At 62.1% G+C, this 19,623-nt stretch overlaps 3 protein-coding genes across 6 annotated transcripts; all 3 read right to left on the reverse strand.

The window, feature by feature from the left end:
- Positions 1-289: 289 nt before the first annotated feature.
- LOXL4 (lysyl oxidase like 4) lies at positions 290-6,750 on the reverse strand. The gene is made up of 15 exons (XM_063405522.1): positions 6,596-6,750; positions 5,792-6,087; positions 5,468-5,646; positions 5,106-5,317; positions 4,540-4,578; positions 4,195-4,417; positions 3,876-4,059; positions 3,536-3,690; positions 3,049-3,216; positions 2,677-2,839; positions 2,309-2,552; positions 1,924-2,039; positions 1,698-1,834; positions 1,392-1,503; positions 290-1,266 (listed from the first exon to the last, which is right to left on the reverse strand). Exons 2-15 carry the CDS (start codon positions 6,066-6,068, stop codon positions 1,196-1,198), a joined length of 2,280 nt encoding a protein of 759 aa, XP_063261592.1. The 5' UTR covers positions 6,069-6,087; positions 6,596-6,750; the 3' UTR covers positions 290-1,195.
- A 2,197-nt stretch (positions 6,751-8,947) lies between these two features.
- Positions 8,948-13,470, reverse strand: PYROXD2 (pyridine nucleotide-disulphide oxidoreductase domain 2). Its single transcript, XM_063405528.1, has 16 exons — positions 13,309-13,470; positions 12,862-12,881; positions 12,551-12,644; positions 12,398-12,471; positions 12,139-12,285; positions 11,842-11,995; positions 11,570-11,631; positions 11,362-11,459; positions 10,799-10,940; positions 10,567-10,701; positions 10,394-10,466; positions 10,126-10,282; positions 9,838-9,992; positions 9,611-9,717; positions 9,385-9,505; positions 8,948-9,283 (listed from the first exon to the last, which is right to left on the reverse strand). The coding sequence occupies exons 1-16, from the start codon at positions 13,463-13,465 to the stop codon at positions 9,213-9,215; spliced, it is 1,767 nt and encodes a 588-aa protein (XP_063261598.1). The 5' UTR covers positions 13,466-13,470; the 3' UTR covers positions 8,948-9,212.
- Positions 12,626-19,446, reverse strand: HPS1 (HPS1 biogenesis of lysosomal organelles complex 3 subunit 1). 4 transcript variants are annotated; one of them, XM_063405524.1, is made up of 19 exons: positions 19,223-19,446; positions 18,997-19,134; positions 18,788-18,930; positions 18,386-18,494; positions 18,028-18,188; positions 17,849-17,951; positions 17,646-17,750; positions 17,494-17,563; positions 17,322-17,413; positions 16,604-16,771; positions 16,353-16,529; positions 16,216-16,283; positions 15,959-16,081; positions 15,793-15,858; positions 15,454-15,598; positions 15,249-15,362; positions 15,040-15,122; positions 14,672-14,868; positions 12,626-12,644 (listed from the first exon to the last, which is right to left on the reverse strand). In XM_063405524.1, exons 1-18 carry the CDS (start codon positions 19,319-19,321, stop codon positions 14,706-14,708), a joined length of 2,127 nt encoding a protein of 708 aa, XP_063261594.1. In that variant the 5' UTR covers positions 19,322-19,446; the 3' UTR covers positions 12,626-12,644; positions 14,672-14,705. The 4 variants fall into 4 exon arrangements, with proteins under 4 accessions (XP_063261594.1, XP_063261596.1, XP_063261597.1 ...); XM_063405526.1 differs by lacking the exon at positions 12,626-12,644 and adding an exon at positions 13,546-13,684; XM_063405527.1 differs by lacking the exon at positions 12,626-12,644 and having other exon boundaries at positions 14,657-14,868; positions 17,322-17,389.
- Between the last annotated feature and the right edge of the window lie 177 nt (positions 19,447-19,623).

Here is a 19,623-nt window from a genome sequence, read left to right on the forward strand (position 1 = left end):
AGCCCGACCCTGGCCGAGTGAGCCTCCACCAGCACATGCTTTGCCACGGTCTCTGGCCTCAGGCCCCTTCAGTGCATCACCACCGGTCCCAGCAGCAGCTCCACGTGCAGGGACCATCACGTGTGGGTGCAGCCTGACTTGTGCTGGGCCAAGGTGGGTGCTGACAACCCCCCACCCTGGGCTGGTGCCTGCCAGCGAGGTAGGAAAGCACAGAGGTGTGCGAGGAGAGGGCTGCCACTGCCCTGTGGCTGGCGATCTGAGGAACAGACAGTACAGAGTGTGTTGGTGACATTCCCTTTTATTTCCTGTTGTAAGAAAAAAGATAGAAACCACGGGAGGTAAGAAATGGAGAGCAGGGGCACAGTGTACCCTGTGTCCCCACACCGTGCCCAGGAGCAAGGGCTTTGAGGGAACAGAGTGGCCCTACCACAGCTCCCATGTCTGGGAAGCTGCCAGGACAGCCTGGGAAAGCCCAGCATGTCAGCTGCAGACACAGTGGCTGCTGGGCTGGCTGCCAGCCCATGCTGCCACAGGGCTGGCTGGGTCTTTTTGCATGCACAGGGCTAGCCAGTTCAGGGCCAGGGTTCCCTGGCCCATGGGGACCACTGATGGCTAGCCAGAGCTGCTTGATGACAGCCACATGCAGACGGCCAGGGAGTTGGTGGCTGTGGGTGGCACAGGGGAAACATTGCCTGGCCAGGAACACATTGCCTAGACAAAGTGGTTCCCAGCTGGGGACTGGCTTCGTGATCCTAATGGCAAAGACTGCAGGGAAAGGAGGAGGGATTGATAAGGGAGTACCCCTTCTCCCATGGCACAGCTCCGTGCTCCCAGCTCACAGAACCTTTACTGAAGACAGGACTGGTCCATGGGTGGCTGGGGATTGCCCTGAGTCTGCTGGAGCATGGGGGCTGGGCAGGCTGAGGTAGTTGTCCCGGGGGGGCTTGGGGCTGTGGAGATGAGGGCTGCTGTGGTACTTGCTCCACTCTTTGAAGTCCTGCTGGCAGCACGAACTGGGCACCCCCAGGCACTCCCTGCCGGCCCCGGCACTCATCTCCATCCTCTGCAGCAGCATCAATAAAGACAAAAGCCTGCAAGTCCCTGAGGTCAGTCCAGTGGTGCCAGGGCACAGGGGCTGGGGCGCGGGAGTCGGACTCTCCTGTGGCGCTGCTGGGACCATGTCAATGCCAGGGGTTCACACGAGGTTGTTGGCCAGGCGCTCCCGTCTCTCCAGATCACTCACCACATCGGCACCGTAGGCATCACCTGGGGAGAGTGATGTTGTCAGGGTGGGTGGGCGTGTGGGGGCAGAAGAAACCTGTGGCACCCCCAGCCTCATCACTTCCCTCATGCTGCCTTGCCACAGCCCCTATGCTCCGGTCCCTACTTACTTGTGTGGCAGCCGTGCATCCAGACACGCTGCCCATCATACTTGCACTGGCACCTCATCACATTGTTGGAGAAGTCAGACTCAGCCACCTCATGCTTGGGGTTCACAACCACCTGGGAAGGGCAAGGGGCAGGGCTGGGAGCACCTCTCTCTGCTACGCCCTGGACAGGCAGGGCTGTGGCATGCACAGCAGGCTACAGAGCAGCACCCTGATGTGCAGGGTGAGGGATGCTGTGGTGCTCATGGAAGGGAAACCCCAGCTCTCAGAGCTGGTAGCTTGGTGTCTCCCACCCCTCCATCCCCATACCTGGAAGGTGTAGCTGCCTGGTGGCACATCAGTGATGTCAATCCACTGGCAGTCGATGTCATGGCGGTAGGTGTCCCAGCACCCCACACTCACCCCCTGCTCGCCAAAGTTGGCACAGGCAAAGCGTCGCTGAAGACCTGCAGCAAGGAGGGGAGGTGAGGGAGGCACAGAGCCCCCTTGGGGAGCAGAATGAGGGGCCACTGTCAGCTCTGCAGCTGGCACCTACCATCGGGGCAGTTGGTGTCTTCCAGGCAAAAGCTGGCCTTGTGCCCCTCGGCCACCTTGGAGCCATTGAGCGTCAGCAGATCATAGTGAGTAAAGACCTCGATGCTGTGGAAGTGTCTGTGGGGACAGGGGCTGAGCACAGGACCAGTGCCCGGCAGGGAGCACGTGGCTGGCCCAGGCAACCCCCGCAGAACTTCCAGCAGGGCAGCACCCAGGGACTCAGCAAATTACAACCCTGAAGCCAAATAAAGTCGTAATGACAGTGCTGGCTCAGACGCTGTTAATTACCCCGGGTGGGACAGCCTCTTGGGGACGGGTGCCACCATGCCCTGCCTGGCCCAAGGAGGGGGCTGCTCCCTGCCAGCCCCTGCCAATGGGCCACTCACCGGTGGCACTGGTGCCAAGTCCAGGCATGACGCCCCATCCTCGGTCGGAAATCGGCTCTTCCCAGGTTATGGATCTGGGAGGAGAAGCGAAGGAGGCGGCGGTGGCCATAGGGCCACTGCATGTTGTCAGCAGAGCGGGAGAGGCAGCGCTCCTCGTGGGCACAGTACAGCAGCCCCAGGGGCCGGTCCTCCAGGTAGGCTGTCTCCTGCACCAGCTGGGCGTTCATCACCAGGTCTGGTGCGTCTGGCATGGAGGGGATCAGCGGGGATTGAGCAGGTGATCCCCACCTTGCACAGCACCCCTACTCTCCTACAGGAGAAGGGGGGTTCTCCCTCCCAGCAGTACCCCATGGGCTCCTGCTACTCACGGGCAGTGCAGGTGACCCCCGCTGAGAAGCGTCCCCCACCGCTGGGGCAGTGGACAGGGCCATGGTGCTGGCACTGCTGGAGGGCCAGCTCGGTGCCGGCACAGCGCACCCCGCTCATCACCACCCGGCTGGCATCGGGGCTGCCTGCCCAGTACCACGTCTCCTGAACAGAGGAGGAGCACAGTGCTTGGACCAGTCCTTGCAGCCCTTGCCAGCACCCACCTGCCTCCCCGGCCTCCTCTCCTGCCCTAACACTGCCACCAGGATTTGCCCCCCCACCGTCCCATCCCAGAGCCCCTGACCCCACCATGCCCACACTCTCCATCCTGCAAGACCCCTGCAGTTCTGGCCCCAGGCTGGTACCCCACTCACCTGGAGGGCATGGCTGGCAAAGCCCAGCCCCAGCTGCCTGCAGACCACCATGGCCTCATTCAGGCCCCACTGTGCACCGCACACAGCACCCCACTGCAGCCTCCCCTGCACTGGCACCAGCACCTCCACCACGCCTTCCTCGGGGTTGCGGCCCCCGGCCAGCCGCACCTGTTGGCAGAGAGGGGCTGAGCTGGAATGGGGCGCAGACCCCCAGCTCTCCCACCCCACACTGAAATGGGACAAGCAGCCCCACCCATCCAGCTGAACATCTCCTTCATCTTCTCATTCCTCCTTTCCTCCCTACATGACCAATTTTGCCACCAGATCATGCTGCAGAACCCCTTCAGGGTGCTGCTCTGTGTCCCCCCATCCCCTGGGTCACCCTAGGGCTGCTCTGATCATCCACACTGGGCACAGAGCTTGAGGAGCAGGGACTGTGCAATAGGGCTGGGGTTCAACAGGCTCTGGGAAGGAGGCAGGGACTCACCTGGCTCTTGAAGTCCATGTAGGGCATGTGGCAGCGGACAGCAGCGTCAGCCTCGTGCCGACACCCATTCTGCTCCGCATCCTGGAAGCGGCACTCGCCCAGGGAGCGCTCATGGCCAGTGCACCGTACATTGCTCATATGGATGGGCCCCAGACCTAAAGCACAGGAAGGGTCAGTGCTCCCTGCTCCATGAGCATCCTAGAGCAGGACCCTCATCCTCCTTCCCCTGCTCTGAGCACCCCAGGATTCTCCAGCAGGACACATTAAACCATTTGATTTCCTCATCATACCCCTCCAAGCCCAGAGGTTTCCCAAGTCCATGCTGTAAGACCTGCCTCACCTTGTCCCATCCGGGCTCCCACCAGGGCCTGCTTCGCTGTCCCGTAGCCCAGCTGCCGGCACACCACGCTGGCTGCAGCCAGGTCCCACTGCTTGTCACACACAGTGCCCCACTGCCCGTGGCGTAGCACCTCCACCCGGCCCTCACCAACGTGGGTGCCCGCTCGCAGCCGCACTGGGAGCACCTGGGTATGGGGAGCAGCCAGTCAGCAACCCCAGTACACAGCCCTCTCCTCAAGTGCAAACGGGGTGGCTGAGTGCTGCTCAGCTCTGGGACTCCCCGTTGGTGGGAAAGGGTGTGGAACTCTGCAAGGGCTCACCTTTCCTGGGGTGATTTTGTTCTTGTTCTTGCCCTTGCCCGTGCCCTTCTGGAAGGCAGGGCCAGGGAGACAGCTGACGATGGTGTGCATGCCGTGGGGGCAGGCGTGCTGGCGGGGGGCTGGTGGGGCCACCTGCATAGGGCAGCGGGCCAGGTGGGGCTCTGAGCCTTGACACCGCACCTTGTGCACCCAGAAGCTGTTCTTCTGGCTGAGGGTCTTCAGGCTGCCGAGACAGAGGAGCAGGGCCAGGGTCAGCTTGGGTGCCAGAGGCTCTCCCCCACCCAATGTTCATGCTGGGTGCCCATCCAAGGTGCCCTGCCCACCATGCTCAGTGCTGCAGCCTACCTGGAGTTGGGGTCCTTCAGCTTCCTGTCCCAGAGTTTTCTGTGGGTGTACAGAGCCAGGAGGTGAGGGAGCATGCTGACATTACCCAACTCTGAACCCTCTGCCCCATCATTTCTGCCCTCCCTGGCAGGAGATGGAGACCCCACGGTATGTCATATTCTCTGCCCACTGGCAATTACTGTGCCAAGCCCATCTATAACATGTCCCAGTGGGACTGTGTGACTCCTGGCACTGGTAGGGGCTCATTATGGGCTGTATTTATAGTACCAGGCTGAGACAGGGAGGGACCAAGGGACACTTGTCTTTCCTCTCCTTTCTCACACACTTTGCCAGTCATGACTGTGACCATCCCCAAAGATCTCTGGATGCTGCTGAGTCCAACTCTGACCCTTGTCAAAGGCCCAAGAAGGGGATCCGGGCATAGCCAGGCCATACTGGCACCTCACACACCCACTCATATGTGCAGCCCTTCTCTGACCACTCCTCCAGTCTCTTGTCCCCACAGTGTGTCCAGCCAGGCACCTGCCCCACATGCCCAGGTGCAGTGCATTCTCCCACATCCCTACCGGTAGAAGCTGGTATTGATGTGCTTCTCCCGGGGGAAGCCCAGCATCCCGCAGACCACGCGGCTGTTGTTCCTGGTCCAGCTGGCATCACACACCTGCCTCCAGCGCCCATTGTGCTTCACCTCCACGGCACCCTCCATCACTGGCATGCTCAGCTTGGCCCGTGCCAGGATGGGCTTGAGCCGCACCTCCTCCAGGGTTAGTCCTGACACCTGCCACAGTGGGCGTGGGGTGGGCGTGGGGCTCCAGCATCGAGGGCAGGGTGTTTAGAAAAGGGGTCAGGGGAAGGGTTAGTGGGACCTGCTCCAGTCACTCTGGTGTACCCTGCTGGGCACAGGCGAATGCCAAGGGCCCCCACTCACCTCTCCCAGGTGACCAGAGGTGGCAGCCTGGGGGGAGGTGCCAGGCAGGCGCTGTCCTGAGCACACCACGCCAGCATCCTCGCCATGGTGGCAGTCACTGATGCCCCAGCCATTGTGCACACACTCTGCCAGGGAGCCTTCGCTGCCTCCACACCGCACGTTGTCCAGCCAGATGGGGCCTGGAGACACAGCATCATAGGCCCCATCCAGTGTGTCCTGCAAGCTGTCTGCACCCACAGCCCTGTGGGGAGGCTCCCACAGCCAGCGGGAAGCACACTGCCCTGGCCAGGATCCCCTGCCCCCCATTGCCCACCTGCCCCCTACCTTCCCCTTGGCCGTAGGTGGCACTGTGGGTCCAGGTGATGGCTGCGGTGTAACCCAGCTGTCGGCAGGCGACGGTGGCCGCGTGGAAGTCGAAGCCGTCATCGCACACGGTGCCCCAGCGCCCCTGGTACAGCACCTCCAGCCGGCCCTCTCCAGCTGGCCCCCGTGGTCCCCCCAGCCGCAGCTGCACTGGGGCCAGCTCCTGCCTGCTGGGGGCCACCCAGCACAGCAGCAGCACCAGCAGGACTTGACTTGTGCCAGCTGGCATCACCATCATGGTTCTGTGGGTGGGATGCCTGGGGACAGCCCAACAATGAATCCTTGAGGACTGTGGCAGAGTGGAGGTGCAGCTGCAGCCCCACTGTGCCCCAGGACCTGGGTGATGGTGGAGGGATATCATGGCCTCTTGCATGGTGGTGACATCCCTGTCCCTGTGCTGTGGGGGATGCACGGGCTGGTTCCTGCCACACTCACAGCATACTCCAGCCCTACACCCTTCACCAGGTCACCCAGCTCTGACACAGCCCTCCCAGGCACCAACAGCCATGGGTGTCCCAAAAACATTGCCCTGTGCTCTTGTTGCTTCCTCTCTGCCCCAAGCTTCAGGAGATGGGTGAGGGGACCCCACAGAGCCCCCTTTTTTCCTCCACCTGGATTCTCTACTGAACACCAGGGTTCGTCCCCATCTTGCACATAGCCCTGTCCTGGTCACCTCACCGCTTCCCCGGCATCCTCATTCAGAGCATTTCATGACCCCCTCCAGGTGCCCAGACTTCCCCTCCCGGGGCCATCCCCGGCACTCACCCTGGCGAGGGATGGCGGTGCCGGACCGGCAGCGGTGCGGGGCAGGCGGTGCCGAGGGACACGGTGGTGGCGAGGGGACGCAGCGGTGGCGCTCGCAGCAGTTGATCCCGCAGCTCCCACCTCCCGCCGGGCACCGCCTGCGCCGCTTTTATGGTGCGGCGGGGTGGGCCGACCCGAGGGGGCCCCCCGCCTCCCCGCCTCTGGTCTGGAGCCCAGCCCTGCGCCCTGCCCACCCCCGGCCCTACACCGCCTCACTGCACACTGGGGCAAACCTGTTCCTGTCCTAAACCCCGTCGTTCTCCCAGCCGGGGGGATCCGAGCTATCCCGGATAATCCCTACCTGCCGTGAGGCTGGACCTCCCCCGAGTCCAAATTCCCTCGGTCAGGGATGCTCCCCTCACCGGGCTGTCCCCCAGCCAGGCACAGCAGGGACTTTCTGGAGATTACAAACTGCTGTGCTAGGGACACGCCTTGCACCTTCCCACTCACGCAGTGGTTCGAGTGGGTGCACAGGCAGAGGATGCCTGAGGGTGCTGCAGTGGGGCCAGCACTCGGGGGGCACAGGGATCACGGCAGGCTATGGGATGGTACCGTGAGCCCAGAGCACAGCTCTGCCGGGGCTTGGGGCATCACCATAAACCAGGCTGGCTGTGAGGGCCCTCAGGATAGTCCCTCTCCCTGGGACGTGGACACTGGTGATGTCGCCCCCCCCCGCCCCGACTTGCCCCGGGAGCAACCTCTGGCTTGGGGTGCCGCCAGTCCCCGGGGCACCCTGCTGCCCACACGCCCGACGTGCCCCGCCGTAGGATGGGGATAAACAGGAAGCCCAGTACCCCGGCCGTGCCCAGGGACCGGCCAGGAATGTGCCGGTGGCCACTGGACTGTTTGTTTGGAGTCAAAGCAGCCGGATCCTGCCGGGAGGAGCCAGGATCAACACGGCCGGGAATAGCCCGTGAGCTCATCGCCACGTCTCGCAAGGACTTCCAGCACCTCTAGGTGTGCAGGGATGCCCAGCTCTGGGTCCCCCTCGAAGGGGACCCTCATCCCTGCCGTCTGCCTTGGCCGGGATCAGGGCATGTCCTGAAGCCTCTGAGAGATATGAGTCCCTGGCCAGCCTCGGAATGAAGGCCACGGAAAGCCCTAGGGAAGAGCAGGGCTGGGGCCAGCAGTGGAGCCCGTGACTCATTCGTCTCGGCGTTTTGGAGATCAATTGCTTAAGTGTGAAGCCAGGACCTTCCCCCGAACTCCTCCCCCGGCAGATGCTGGCAGCGGTGCAGGGCAGGCGAGTGCCGGGTCCCGCTCCCAGCTCTGTCTCTGCTCCTGGGGACATCAAGAAGAGAGAAGTGAAGCAAGCTGGTGGCTCTCCCACATCTGGCACCTGCCAGCCTCTTCTCGCAGCAGCAGGGGCACTGTGTCCTGCCGCTCGTGTGATGGTGGCGGGCTGGAGGTGTCCCCCTTTGCCCTGAGGTGTCAGCCAAGGAGCTGCTCATCTCCCTCGGGGCTCGCTGCGTGCCAGCACCTGCAGCCCCGGGCAGCCAGCAATGGCAGCAGCTAAAAATACGCGGCCGGCAGCAGGGCAGCCCCGTGCGCGGGAAGCTGTGGGCGGCGGGCGGGCGTGCGGGGCTATTCTCAGAGGGCTGCGGGACTATTCCTGGCCGGTCAATATTGATTCAGCCAGCTCAGGTGCAGCAGCTCACCCTGTCAGCACCGTATTTAGGGCCCGGCAGGAGGCGAGGCGGGTGGCTGAATTGGGAGCATTGTCTGGCAGAGGAAGAGGGCAGGGAGAGGATGTGAGCTCTGTAATCTGCAGCCAGCGGCTCCCGGCAGCAGCGCGGGTGAGGGGCACACCCCGGGCCTGCTGTGGCTGAGGAGCGGCCAGCACGGAACATCTGCCCTGGGGACGGAGGGACGGGGCCAGAACACGTGCAGGCAGCTTCCGAAGGGAACAGGAGCATGTGGAGGCACGAGGGGGCAGCTGCTAGTCCTGGCTCCTGTGGTTTCTGAGCTGCTGGGCACGTGTCTGCTGTACACACAGCCACCAAGAGCCAAGGGACTGAGGACAGCTGGGGACTTCAGGCACCAAAGCAGTTTCCAGGCAGCTCCCTGCTTGTTCTAAATACTTTGGATGGTCTGGACCTGCTTGGAGCTAGGGGACTCCACAAAAACAGCCCTGCATGAACCTGAGCCTGCATCACTGGGCAGAGGAAAGGGTGAGGGGCTGATTGTCCCTGTTCGCTATTCTGAAATGTGCCTGTCCTCTCCGGCAGCTCCCCCAAGGCTGCATCACCAGGAAGTGTGGATGGCACAGTAGGAGCTGCATCAATTGCTCAAAAAACACAGTGAGAGTGCTCATGACAGAGCACGTGCCAGGGTTTATTTCCATGGGCACAGGCAGGGGCTGAGTGAGGCTTGCCATGGTCATGCAGGGTCCAGGAGCCACTGGGAAAGGCTGGGTTGTGGCGGGCTGGGAGCAGTCATCAGTTCAAGGCTCTCAGGAGATGCTGCTGCCCTGAGGTGCTGGAGAAGCAAGTTGAGGATGGGCAGGGCTCTGCATGGCATCAGCAGGGCATGCTGCTGTTGCAACCCCGTGTTGGTAAAGTAAGTTTCACCAATCTCATCAGAGGTGCCTGAAATCCTTGATAGCCACATGTGCGGCATTGCGTCCTGCTGCTCCCATCACTCCTCCTCCTGCAAGAAAGGAGAAATGGGGAATGGTGGTGCATCTCTTCCACATGCCTTCCTTCCTTCTGCAGGCCTCCAGGAGGGTCCTGGCTCCCAGCTCTGCTCACCAGGATGGGCTCCACTTCCACACAGGTACAGGCCAGGAACTGGGGATCGGTAGTCAGAGTAGGATGGTGCTGGCCGGGCGAAGTACAGCTGGTCTAGAGACATCCCTCCATGGAAGATGTTCTGCTAACAGAGCTCTGTGTAAGCTAGCTGTGCCTGGCCCAGGCCTGTGTGCCCACTGGCACTGGCACCAGAGCGATGCCCAGAGTTGACACGCATGGTACCCACTCCACCGGGCAGCCCGAAGATCCTCTCCAGGTCTGGTGGCGTCAGGATGTCCCTGCCAATGACAGATGCCTTGAACCCCGGGGCATAGTCTTCGATGCAGTCAAACACTAGAAAAAGATTAAGGGACTATTGGTGGGCACCCTGGGGGCCATGGTAGCAAACTCCTGTGCAGCTCCAGGGCAGCTGTGCCCATGGATGTAACCAGGATCTGTGTGTGCTTTACGTACCCGTGTCTGCATACGCATTTCTGGCCTGCTCGTCCCAGGAGCGGCCGCCTGCCAGCGTGGACGGCGTGTACTGCGTGAAGAGGGACACGACGTGGCAGCCTGGGGGGGCCAGCCCTGGGTCCAGCGCTGAGGGAATGCAGAGCTCGATCATCGGCCTGGGGGAGCAGTACACCAAACGGGCAGGCAGAGGGGGACCCAGCCACTCCACAACTCTTTCCCCAGCATCCACTGCCACGACTGTCCTGTCCCGTCCCCAGCACACCAACATGTGCCAGTACAGGCTCCTACCTGCTGGAGGGCTGCCCGTGAGCAGCCTCAGTGAATGCCTGATGCAGGAGGTGGGTGCCCTCACAGTTGAGATGTATGGAGCACTGGTGGTGGGGCAGGGGCTGGCCATCACGGGCATTGGGGGCAGCCAGGAAGCTGGGCAGCCGATCCACTGCCACTGCGGGCATGCGATGGGGAGGTGGAGGAAGTGGGGTGCAGCCTCTTGCTGAGCCTGGCACCAGGTTCCTCCAGCAGGGATGGCAGTGGAAGTATCCTTGCTGGTACCTACCATTGATCTTGGTGACAGGGGAGCGTGTGTCAATCTGCCGGATCCGCTGGACAAAATCCTTTGGCAGCTGCTCCTGGAGTGGGATATACCAGTGCAGAAGCTGGCTGTGAGAGGCAGTGTGAATGGGATGATTCTAACATGCCAAACCCCCACCAGTCCCATGCACTCCATACCTGAGGAATGAGTTCCAGAAAGGTGATTTGGGGAGAGGCATTGGACAGCACCAGTTTGCTCCTCACCTCTGTCCCATCCTGCAGCACGACACCCTGTGCCTCCCCATCCCTGCCCAGCAGCACGTGGCACACTGCCTGGGCACATGTAGGGGACAAGACTTTACCAAGAGCATTCCTGCTGCCTGCTAGGGCAGGGATGCCCAGCAGCTCCCCTCTCCCAGACACCCCGTACCTTCTCAGCAAAGATGTGGGCTCCCCGGGCAGTCGCTGCCTGGGCGATGGCTTGGGACAGGGCTCCCATCCCACCTGCCACGTAGCCCCAGGCCCCCCGCCGTCCCTCCAGCTCACCCATGACATGGTGCAACAGCACGTACCTGCGGTAGCAGGACCTCAGGTTAGCTGCTGGCTGAGGGGATGGATCTGTCCCCTGTATGGGTAGTGAGGATGGTGCCTCCTACAGCCCCCATAGTCCCCCCCAACGGGACCATGCCACCTCATGGAATATCAACTCAGTTACAGGGAGCACGCAGCAGCCAGGACTCAGCCCATCCTGGGGACAGAGGTGTCCAAACAGTGAAGGGATAGGTGGGGGCACTCAGGAGAGCCATATGGCAGGGCTGGGGGGCAGCCCCTTGCCCAGCACCAGCTCCTGAGGCACCCTGGCAAAGTGGAGCAGGCAATGGGAGGGAGAGGCAGGGGGCCAGGGCATCAGGTACTGGCATACAGCAGAGCCAAGCAGAAAGCGTGGCAAGGGGGAACAGTGCAGGATGAGCCCCAGGGGCAAGGGACCCTCACCCACTGCCAGGGGTGTGTGGGCTGGCCATGGCTCCAATCACCGCATCAGTAGCCAGAGTTGCCTTCAGGGGTTCTGACTCAAACCAGTGATCCAGGATCTGGCCCAGGAGAAAGAGAGCATGCCAGGCTTGGGGTGGGGAGCTGCCACAGCACCCCGGCAGGCAGGAGAGGCACTGAGTGTTTCCACACCACCACTGCCAGCACGCACCTTGGAGATGGGAGCTGTGAGCACCTCGTAATAGCGGGGCAGCTGCCGCCCCAGTGCCAGCCCTGGGGGTGGAGAGGTAGTGTGAGACCTGCATGGCTGTGCCAGGCCTGGCTACTGGTGCCCAGCTGGGTTTGGAGGTCAGCGGACCAAGGTGAGTAAGCCTAGCAGAGCCTGCCAGCCCAGTTTGGGCTCCTGAGTAGGCTCTGCATTGCCTATCCCAAGTGCTGGCAAACACCCCTTACTATCAGGGTTCCCTGGCATCCCAGATGTACCTGCCTGCAGGAAGGGCTTCAGGGTTTGCAGGTTCCTGAGCTGCTGGAGCAGGGAACCCTTTCCCAGAGCAGCTGTATCCACTGGAGGGGCATCCAGTAGTGGGTCAAGGGCCAACACCATGTGCCCCATGAATGCCTCATACTCAGGGTAGGCCTGGAAGGGGACAGAGGGTGGACAGCAAGGACTGCACCATTGTGGGTGCAATGGATACCCCACCCAGGAGCATCCCTGCCACTGCAGGGGCAGGGCAGCCCCATGTGGGTTTTGCTGTGCCAGGTGCATGTCCCTGGTGGTACCTGGGCATCCTTCTGGGAGAACTGAGCAATCTGCTGCTGAGTCTGGGCCATGTCATGTCCCAGCAGAAGGGAGCGAGGAGGGCTCCTGTCCTCCAGCAGTGGGGTGAAGGAGTAGGGGTCCCGTGGGAGCACCCTCAGACCATGCCGCTGCAAGACAGGGATGTCCCCACTGCGGGACCCACCCTGCAGGGACAGCCTGGGTCCCCCTGCTTGCATGCTGGGAGTTGGCAGCAGCCCAGCAAAGGGTGGGTGCCAGTACCTGCAGCTCCAGATCAGCATAAATGTGTGGTCGCAGCAGACTGAGCAGATATGATGCCCGGGAGAACTTGAACCCTGGAACATGTAGGGTGGTGGGGGATGTCCACCACCAGGGCTGGCCAGGGCCAGGGGGACAAGGGGCACGCAGGGGTACCTGGCACAATCTCCTCCGTGACAGCCGCGCCGCCCAGCACGTGGCGCTTCTCCAGCACAGCTGTGCGCAGCCCTGCCTGCTGCAGGTAGGCAGCCTGTGGGGAGCATGGCACACACTGCCCATCCCTCCGGCCAGCATGTCACTGTCAACCTGAGCACCCTCTTGCACATGGTGTCCCCCTCACTAGGGAGGGCCTGCGGGAGCCCCAGCCCCACAGACACTGCCACCAAAGCCCTCCCTTGCCCACAGCGCAGACCCTTCCCGGTCCCCCGTGGATGGAGGAGAGGCAGCATGCCACTCCAGGTACTCACTGCCACCAGCCCGTTGTGCCCTGCAAGAAGAGAGGGAGATGAGCAGAGCCCAGTGCTGGTGATGGGCCCACAGTATACAGGGCACTCTGCCATGCCTGGGGCATGGGGCTGTCCCAGCCACCCCAATAACAGGCTCTAGACACGGAGATACAGGTGACAAGGAGCATCCTCCTCTGCCCCTAAAGCCCTGGCCCTAATGGTGCATCAGAGGGGGACAGAAGTGCGCAAGGCAGATGCTCCAACAGTGCTCTGTATGCTGGGGGGCTGCAATTTGTGCCAGACCCCTGCGTCGTCCCAGGCATGAGGAGCAGTCTGGGGCTTTGCAGTGCGTCCATCACTACTGTGGTCCCCACCTAGCTGCTGCTCTGCTACCTGCCCTGAGGGGAGGGCAGATGTGGATCCCCGCCTGCTCCCCGAGGCTCGACTCTTGCTCCCCTGCTCTGTTACCTGCCCCGATCACCACGGCGTCGTATTCCCGCTGCAGCCGGGCTGCAGCCCCGGCATGGGCCAAACGCGCTCCTGACGGCCGCGGGGACAGATGCCAGCGCTGCAGGCAGCGGGGAGAGCGGAGCAGGCTCAGCCTTCCCCGGAGCCCGGCTGCCATCGCCCCGCAGCGCCTGACCGCGGCTGGACTTTGCTTCCACGGCGGAACTTTTCCCAGGGCTTCCGGGCACAGGGAGGGGCCGGGGGGCAGGCAGGGAACGCCTGGAGGCCGGTCAGGACAGGGGCTGAGCGCTGCCCCTCGGGTGCTGCCCCAGCGAGGCGCTGAGCCCGGCACAGTTTGGCTGGTGGCTTGTAGCGGGGCTGGAGACGAGCCCCAGGGCTGCGAAGGGGAGAGATCCTGCCTGGGGCTGAGCAGGGTGCAAGAGCTCCCCAGCCTGCACTCCAGGAAGGTGCTGAGCAGGCAGGCTGAGAGCCTCCCTCCCCCAGCTCTGCTCTGCTCCGGGGATGACCCAGAGGCACGTGGCTGGCGTGATGGGCCAAGCACGGCAGGACAGAGCGAGCTTGCCCCGCCTTGAGCAGGCAAGCCCAAAGCACAGCCCTGAAAACAGCAGGAAAAGGGGCAGCTTGGGGATGAGCTTGGCTCTGAATCCAGAACTATGGCTCAGCAGGGCAAATTCCGACTCAGTGGGATGGGGCAAAGGCCCTGTCATGGTCCAGTGCTCCCCGACCTGCCATTCCCAGCTCCAGCAAGTGGTGTGGGAGCAACAAGGGCCAGTGGCTGCCTGAGTCCCTTGGGGCTGGCCCCATTCCCAGCTGTACTTGAGGTTTGGACGTGCACTGAGCCCAGACGTGCCTGGGAAACACATAAGCTGCCTCAGGATTTACTCGTTGTTCCCAGCTAAGCTCAGAGCTGTAGGCTAATTGTTGCCTGTAAGCCTGGGTGTGGGGAAGGAGGTGCAGGATGGGCTGTACCTCCCCTGCCAAACCTCTGAGGGCCTCACACCCCACATTTGGGGGTGAGGGGGAAGGGGGATGCACCCTAAACCATTGCTCCACTCAGGTTTGGCTACACTATCTTGATCTCTGGCCAAAGCCTGGCAGCAATGCCAAGCTAATGTTATAAATCCTGCTCTGGAAATGCACTTTTCAGCAAGACAGTGATTTGCCAACAGTCTCTTGGCCCCATTCTCTGCCTGTCTCCAGAGGCTGCTGGGTAGCAGTGAAAACCATGGGGAGCAGGAAAAGGGACAGTGCCAGCCCTGGCAAGGCTGGAGGATGGGAAGGTTGCCTGTTGCTGCCTACACGCACAATCCATAGCATGGCACGCAGACACTGAGAAAGCAACCCAGGCTCTGGGAACACCCACTTTTAATCCTGGCCCCAAGGTGGCTGGAGGCAGCTCAGAGCAGAGGGATGCGGGATGGTTCCCAGAGGCGCCGGGCCAAGTCGTAGGCCTGCTGGACCACAAGCTCAGAGGGGATGATGCCCAGATGCACAGTCAGCAGTTCGTAGCACTTCACCACCTCTGCCTGGTGGTTCTTGCTGTAATAACGCAGCAACTTCCTGGGGAGGAGAAGACAGGGGCTTGGCAGGTACAGTGCACACAGGCAATCCCTTTCTAAGGACCTTTCCCTCTGTAAGGTACTTTGCAAGGACACAGCAAAACCATGGCACCAGGCTGGGGAGATGGGCTGGTGCAACTACAGAGACACCACAACACTGGCATCTGCTCACCTGTAGTAGTCTCCTGCAAACATCCCAATGGGAGCAGAATCATCAGACAGGACTGGTACCTCCATCACCTCCAGCTTGTAGCCCTGGGGAGAAATGACAGCAGAGGGCAGGAGCTGGGATGGGACCACCGAGTCAGAGCTGGCTATGCCTACAGCCCTGCTCCCTGCCCCAGGGAAAGAGGGGCTCAGCCCCTTCCTGACCCCACATACCATCTCATTCTCAAACCAGAGGAAGTAGGAGCAGCAGTAGTCTCCATCCTGCAGCATCAGCGTTGTATAGCCCTTCTGTAGGTATCGCCGGGCCAGTGTGATCAGGGACCAGACCTAGGGGACAAAGGCCACCTGAAGCCTGAGCAGAAAGCCCTCCAATTTCCACCCTGTGGTTCCTACCCCACACCTACCCCATGAGTAGTACCTTTTTCTTGATGAAGGTGGCCAGGGGACCCTTGCCCAGCTCTGAGCTGGACTTCTCTGTCACACTGAGTGATGGTGCCATCATTTGTCCAGCTGTGCGGTCCACATAGATGAAGTGCACCAGTCCAGGAAAGTCCTCCAGGTACGTGGCATGGGTTAAGGGTGTCCAACAACTTTGGTGCCCTTCCAGGACAGCCCCTGAGCGTCGGGGAAACCACCTTTGCCCACTACATTCCTCCCCTTGATCCTAGTGCTGGGGGATAGGGACCCACTCCCACGTCTGCTACCCCCTTAGTGACACCCCTTGCCAGGCTGTGTTCCCAGCTGCAGAGACGGGTATGACACCATGGTGATATTGCGCCTGCTCTTCACCAGCAGGAAGTCCCGCCAGTCCAGCAGCTTCTCCCTGCCGAGAGGAGGCACAGTGAGAGGCCAGGACACACAAGCCCCAGCACAGCTGTGTGTGGGGCAGTCCCCTAGCGATGCTGACCATCCCATGCACTCACCTCATCAGCTTCTGAGCGCGGTCCCGCAGCCCTTGGGACAGGCTGTGGCCAGCAGAGGTCAGGAAGAGCTGGCGGTACACGGAGCAGAGCTGCCGCTTCACGTTGGCCACTGACTGCAGCAGCCTGAGCCAGGGGACACAGACAGTGCCGAGTTTGGACACTGGGTCCCCAGCACTGCAGGGACAGCTGTGCTGGTCCCCAGGCTGGGAAAGGTCCCTGCTTGTCCCAGAGACTTTCCCTGGCTTCTCCCTACTCACTCTAGGGAGCTCCCAGGCTCGCTCCGTGAAAATATCTTGTTCTTGAAGTCCAACCAGGTGTTCTGCAACTAGAAAGAGACAGGACTGTGTCAGGCTGCGGAGAAAACAGGACAGGGTCCTCATGTCCTCACTCCCACCTGGATGTCCTGTCCACTCAGCTTCTTCACAAATTTGTCCATTCGCTGCCGCAGCTCAGTGAGGAATGGGTAGGAGCGTGCGACTCCCACCTCTGGTCCCTCTTCCAGCTTCTTCTCCAGCACCAAGAAACCATCCAGCAGTTGGTACAAGGTGATGGCCACCTGGGTCATGGGGCCCTGCCAGGGAAGGGAAAGGTGGGTCAGGCAGGACTCAGTCCAACATAGCTTCCCTCACCTCAGAGGCAGCTCACCTTGGTCAGCAGCACAAGGGAGATGCCTGGCCAGAGCGGGAGGCAGTGCATGGTGTGTGGCAGCAAGGGGCAGTAACCTTCCCGCAGGCTGGCATCCAGAAAGATCCTTCTGGGGTTTGAAGCTTCAGGGAACAGAGGCCCCAAGGTCTGGAGCAAGTCCTCTGCCATCTGGGAAGACAGGGGACATTCTCAGTCCCCTGTGGGGATGAGACAGCTCACACCAAGGATGCTCTGTAGGAATGCAGCCTTGCCTTGAAAGCTGCAACCAGGCATGACAGAACCAAAGGAGCTGGAGGGGCCACATAGCAAAAGATCAGCAGTGAGGAAAGTGCCCAGGGACTGCAAAGGAGTGTCAGAGAAGAAGGCTGTTGTAAAGACAAAGGTTGCAAATGCCTCAAACTGAGGCCAGTGTTTGCTTGCAGTGTGTGAGGTGTTGCAGCATCCATCAGGGAAGCAGCCCAGAAAGCCCAACGGCAGCAGAGGGAGACACTGGACTGCTCTGAGACAGCCCAGCTCCCTCTCTGCTGACAGCTCATTGTAAGCAATGCCTCAGAGAAGGAGATCAGAGCTGTTACAATTATGCACAACATGGGGGATGCAGGGCACCCACAGCTGCAGCACAGCAAGAGAGGAGTGATGAGGCCTGGAAACTGCAAAGGGCACTGGGACAGGCTGGTGAAGTGTGGAGCTGGGAGGTGTTGCAGGACTCCGTGCTCACCTGGACGTCTGCAGCATCCACCTCCCCAATGCTCAGCATCTCTGCACCCTCTGACCAGCTCTCACTGCCTGCAGAGAACACAGCAGGGCACCCTTCCAGCCCCCTTCAGACCCCTGGAGCCTCTGCAAGGCTGGGGGTGTGGGGCACAGCTGCTCCCCAGCTGGGCACTCACCTGTACTGTGCCGGCCTGGCGAGGGCTCAGGTGTGTAGTAGACCTCAGGCACAGAGAGATCATCTGTGTCCTGCCAGCAAAAACAAATGGGTCGGCGATAGCAGCAATACAGGCACAATCTCACCCTGCAGCTCCTGATCTCAAGAACTCACTTGGTCATCTGAGTCCTTCTCTGCAGCTCCATGGGAGCCAGGGCCACTCACAGGGATGCTCTCACTTCTCTTGGGTTCCTGAGGTAGAATGTTCCCTGCTGTGGGCTTTCAAAAAGAGGGATAAAACCCCTAAGCCCCAGCTGTCCAGGCATCACCCCATGGGAGACCTGACTTGCTGCAGCCCCAATCCTGCTCTGAAGCACCTGTGGGCCAAGCTCCTCCTCAGCGCTCTGACTGGGGTACAGGTCCTGAACCAGGAGGATGAGGACGAGCAGGTCGGCTGGGCGGATGGAGCTGGCATTGCGGCTGCAGGCCAGAGCACAAAAGGGTCAGCTGGGAGGACAAATGGCTGCCCTGGGGAGGGTGGTGGGGCTGGGCGCACCTGGAGTAGAAGGCCAGCAGCTTGGTGTGTACCAGGAGGAAGGCATGGCCCACTTCATCCCCGCCACGCTCAGGGCTGGCATTGATGTACTGTACCACTTGTCGCTCCAGGAACTCGATGCACTGCTCACACAGCTGAGGATGGATCAGCCGCTCCACAGCCTGGGGTGCAGGAGGAGGGAAGGCTGCTGAGCTCTCTCAGACCCAGCCTTGCAGTCCTGGGGTCACGTCTGGGCTTCCACTGCTCCAGGGAGCTGCCCTGAAGTCCCTAGCCGGCCTTTTCCCACACCCTGGGACTCCACACAGCCTCCCACTCCTGAAACACCCCAAAAGTAAAGGACAGCCCAGAGCATTGGTACCTCCACTGCAAAGCTCTGGTCCTCCTCCCGCAGGTGGCTGTAGGTCTCCAGCAGGCCCCGCAGCAGGCTCCACACGCGCTCCCGCTGCTCCGAATCGGCTGGCCTCAACCTGCAGCGGACAGAGTGTAAACTCACAGGAGGCTGTCACCTCCCCGTGGGGACTGACACACCAAAACCCAGCTCCCCGTGGGGGACCGACACACCAAAACCCAGCTCCCCGTGGGGGATCGACACACCAAAACCCAGCTGCAGCCCAGCTGGCAGGGGGTCCTGCTGTAAAGCGGGGGGGGGGTTCCAGCTGCTGACACCCACTCCCACCCCCCGTGCTGCATGAAGGCATCTCAGGGCAGCCACCCCAGCAACCCGATGTGCCAGCCTGTGCCGGTGGCTGTGCCCACTCACTCCTTGCGGATGAGGTGCGAGTCGAGCGTGACGAGCCCACAGTGAACCTCCACCAAGCGCCGCAGCACGAAGAGCGTCCGGCGCAGGTCGTCCTCGCTCTGCGTCCCGTCGCCGTTCACTGCGATGTACAGGCAGTCTCCGAACTGCAACCGGCAGCAGGGTCAGGCGGGGGCCGGCCAGGGCTCCCTGGTCCCCGGTGCGGGTCCTACCGTGTGCAGGACGTGGAGGTGCCGCCCGCCCTCGGTGGCGAAGCAGGTGTAGGTGTCGGAGAGCTTCTCCAGCAGCGCGGCGCAGGAAATGATGAGGGGAGCGAAGAGGGTGTTGAGGCTGTCCTCCAGCGCCGGGCCCTGCGCCACACTCTCCCGGTCAGAGCCCACGCGCGACCGCGCACCCCGTGCTCCCTTCCCCGCACCCGCGCCGCCCCGTCCGCCCCACCTGCCCGGCGTGGGACGACCGCAGCCGGCGGAGGAAGGCGGCATCGGCCCAGTAGAAGAGCAGCTCGGCCGCGGTGCTGGCGATCAGGACGCAGCGCATGACCCGCGGCGGGCGGGACACCGGGACCGGGGACACCGGGACCGGGACCGGCGACACCGGGACCGGGCGGCTCCACCCGCCCCGCGCCGCTTCCTGCTCCGCCGCGCGTGACCGCCGCGCCCACGCGCGCAGCGCCCCCGGCGGCCCGGCGTGGAACCGCACCGTGTGACAGCGCACCGTGTGACAGCGGCACCGCACCGTGTGACAGCGCACCGTGTGATACCGCACAGCACCGTGTGACACCGCACCGCACCGTGTGACAGCGGCACCGCACCGTGTGACACCGCACCGCACCGTGTGAC

This window comes from Prinia subflava, chromosome 9 (genome assembly GCF_021018805.1).
Source record: "Prinia subflava isolate CZ2003 ecotype Zambia chromosome 9, Cam_Psub_1.2, whole genome shotgun sequence".
In the NCBI taxonomy this organism is placed as follows: Eukaryota; Metazoa; Chordata; class Aves; order Passeriformes; family Cisticolidae; genus Prinia; species Prinia subflava.

Bases quoted from the DNA above. Each gene is read 5' to 3' on its own strand.
- LOXL4 (XM_063405522.1), bottom strand. From the start codon at position 6,068: ATGATGGTGATGCCAGCTGGCACAAGTCAAGTCCTGCTGGTGCTGCTG. The intron at 5,647-5,791 runs GTAGGGGGCAGG...CTGTGTCTCCAG, and splicing joins CACCTACGGCCAAGGGGAAG to GCCCCATCTGGCTGGACAAC. The intron at 1,835-1,923 runs GTAGGTGCCAGC...TCCTTGCTGCAG, and splicing joins AGACACCAACTGCCCCGATG to GTCTTCAGCGACGCTTTGCC.
- PYROXD2 (XM_063405528.1), bottom strand. From the start codon at position 13,465: ATGGCAGCCGGGCTCCGGGGAAGGCTGAGCCTGCTCCGCTCTCCCCGC. The intron at 12,882-13,308 runs GTAACAGAGCAG...CTCTTCTTGCAG, and splicing joins CGCCGTGGTGATCGGGGCAG to GGCACAACGGGCTGGTGGCA. The intron at 11,632-11,841 runs GTACATCTGGGA...CTCCACCCCCAG, and splicing joins GAAGCCCTTCCTGCAGGCAG to GGCTGGCACTGGGGCGGCAG.
- HPS1 (XM_063405524.1), bottom strand. From the start codon at position 19,321: ATGCGCTGCGTCCTGATCGCCAGCACCGCGGCCGAGCTGCTCTTCTAC. The intron at 17,414-17,493 runs GTGAGTGCCCAG...GGGGGCTGGAAG, and splicing joins GCCAGGCCGGCACAGTACAG to GGTGCCCTGCTGTGTTCTCT. The intron at 16,772-17,321 runs GTGAGCACGGAG...CTGTCTTCCCAG, and splicing joins TGGATGCTGCAGACGTCCAG to ATGGCAGAGGACTTGCTCCA.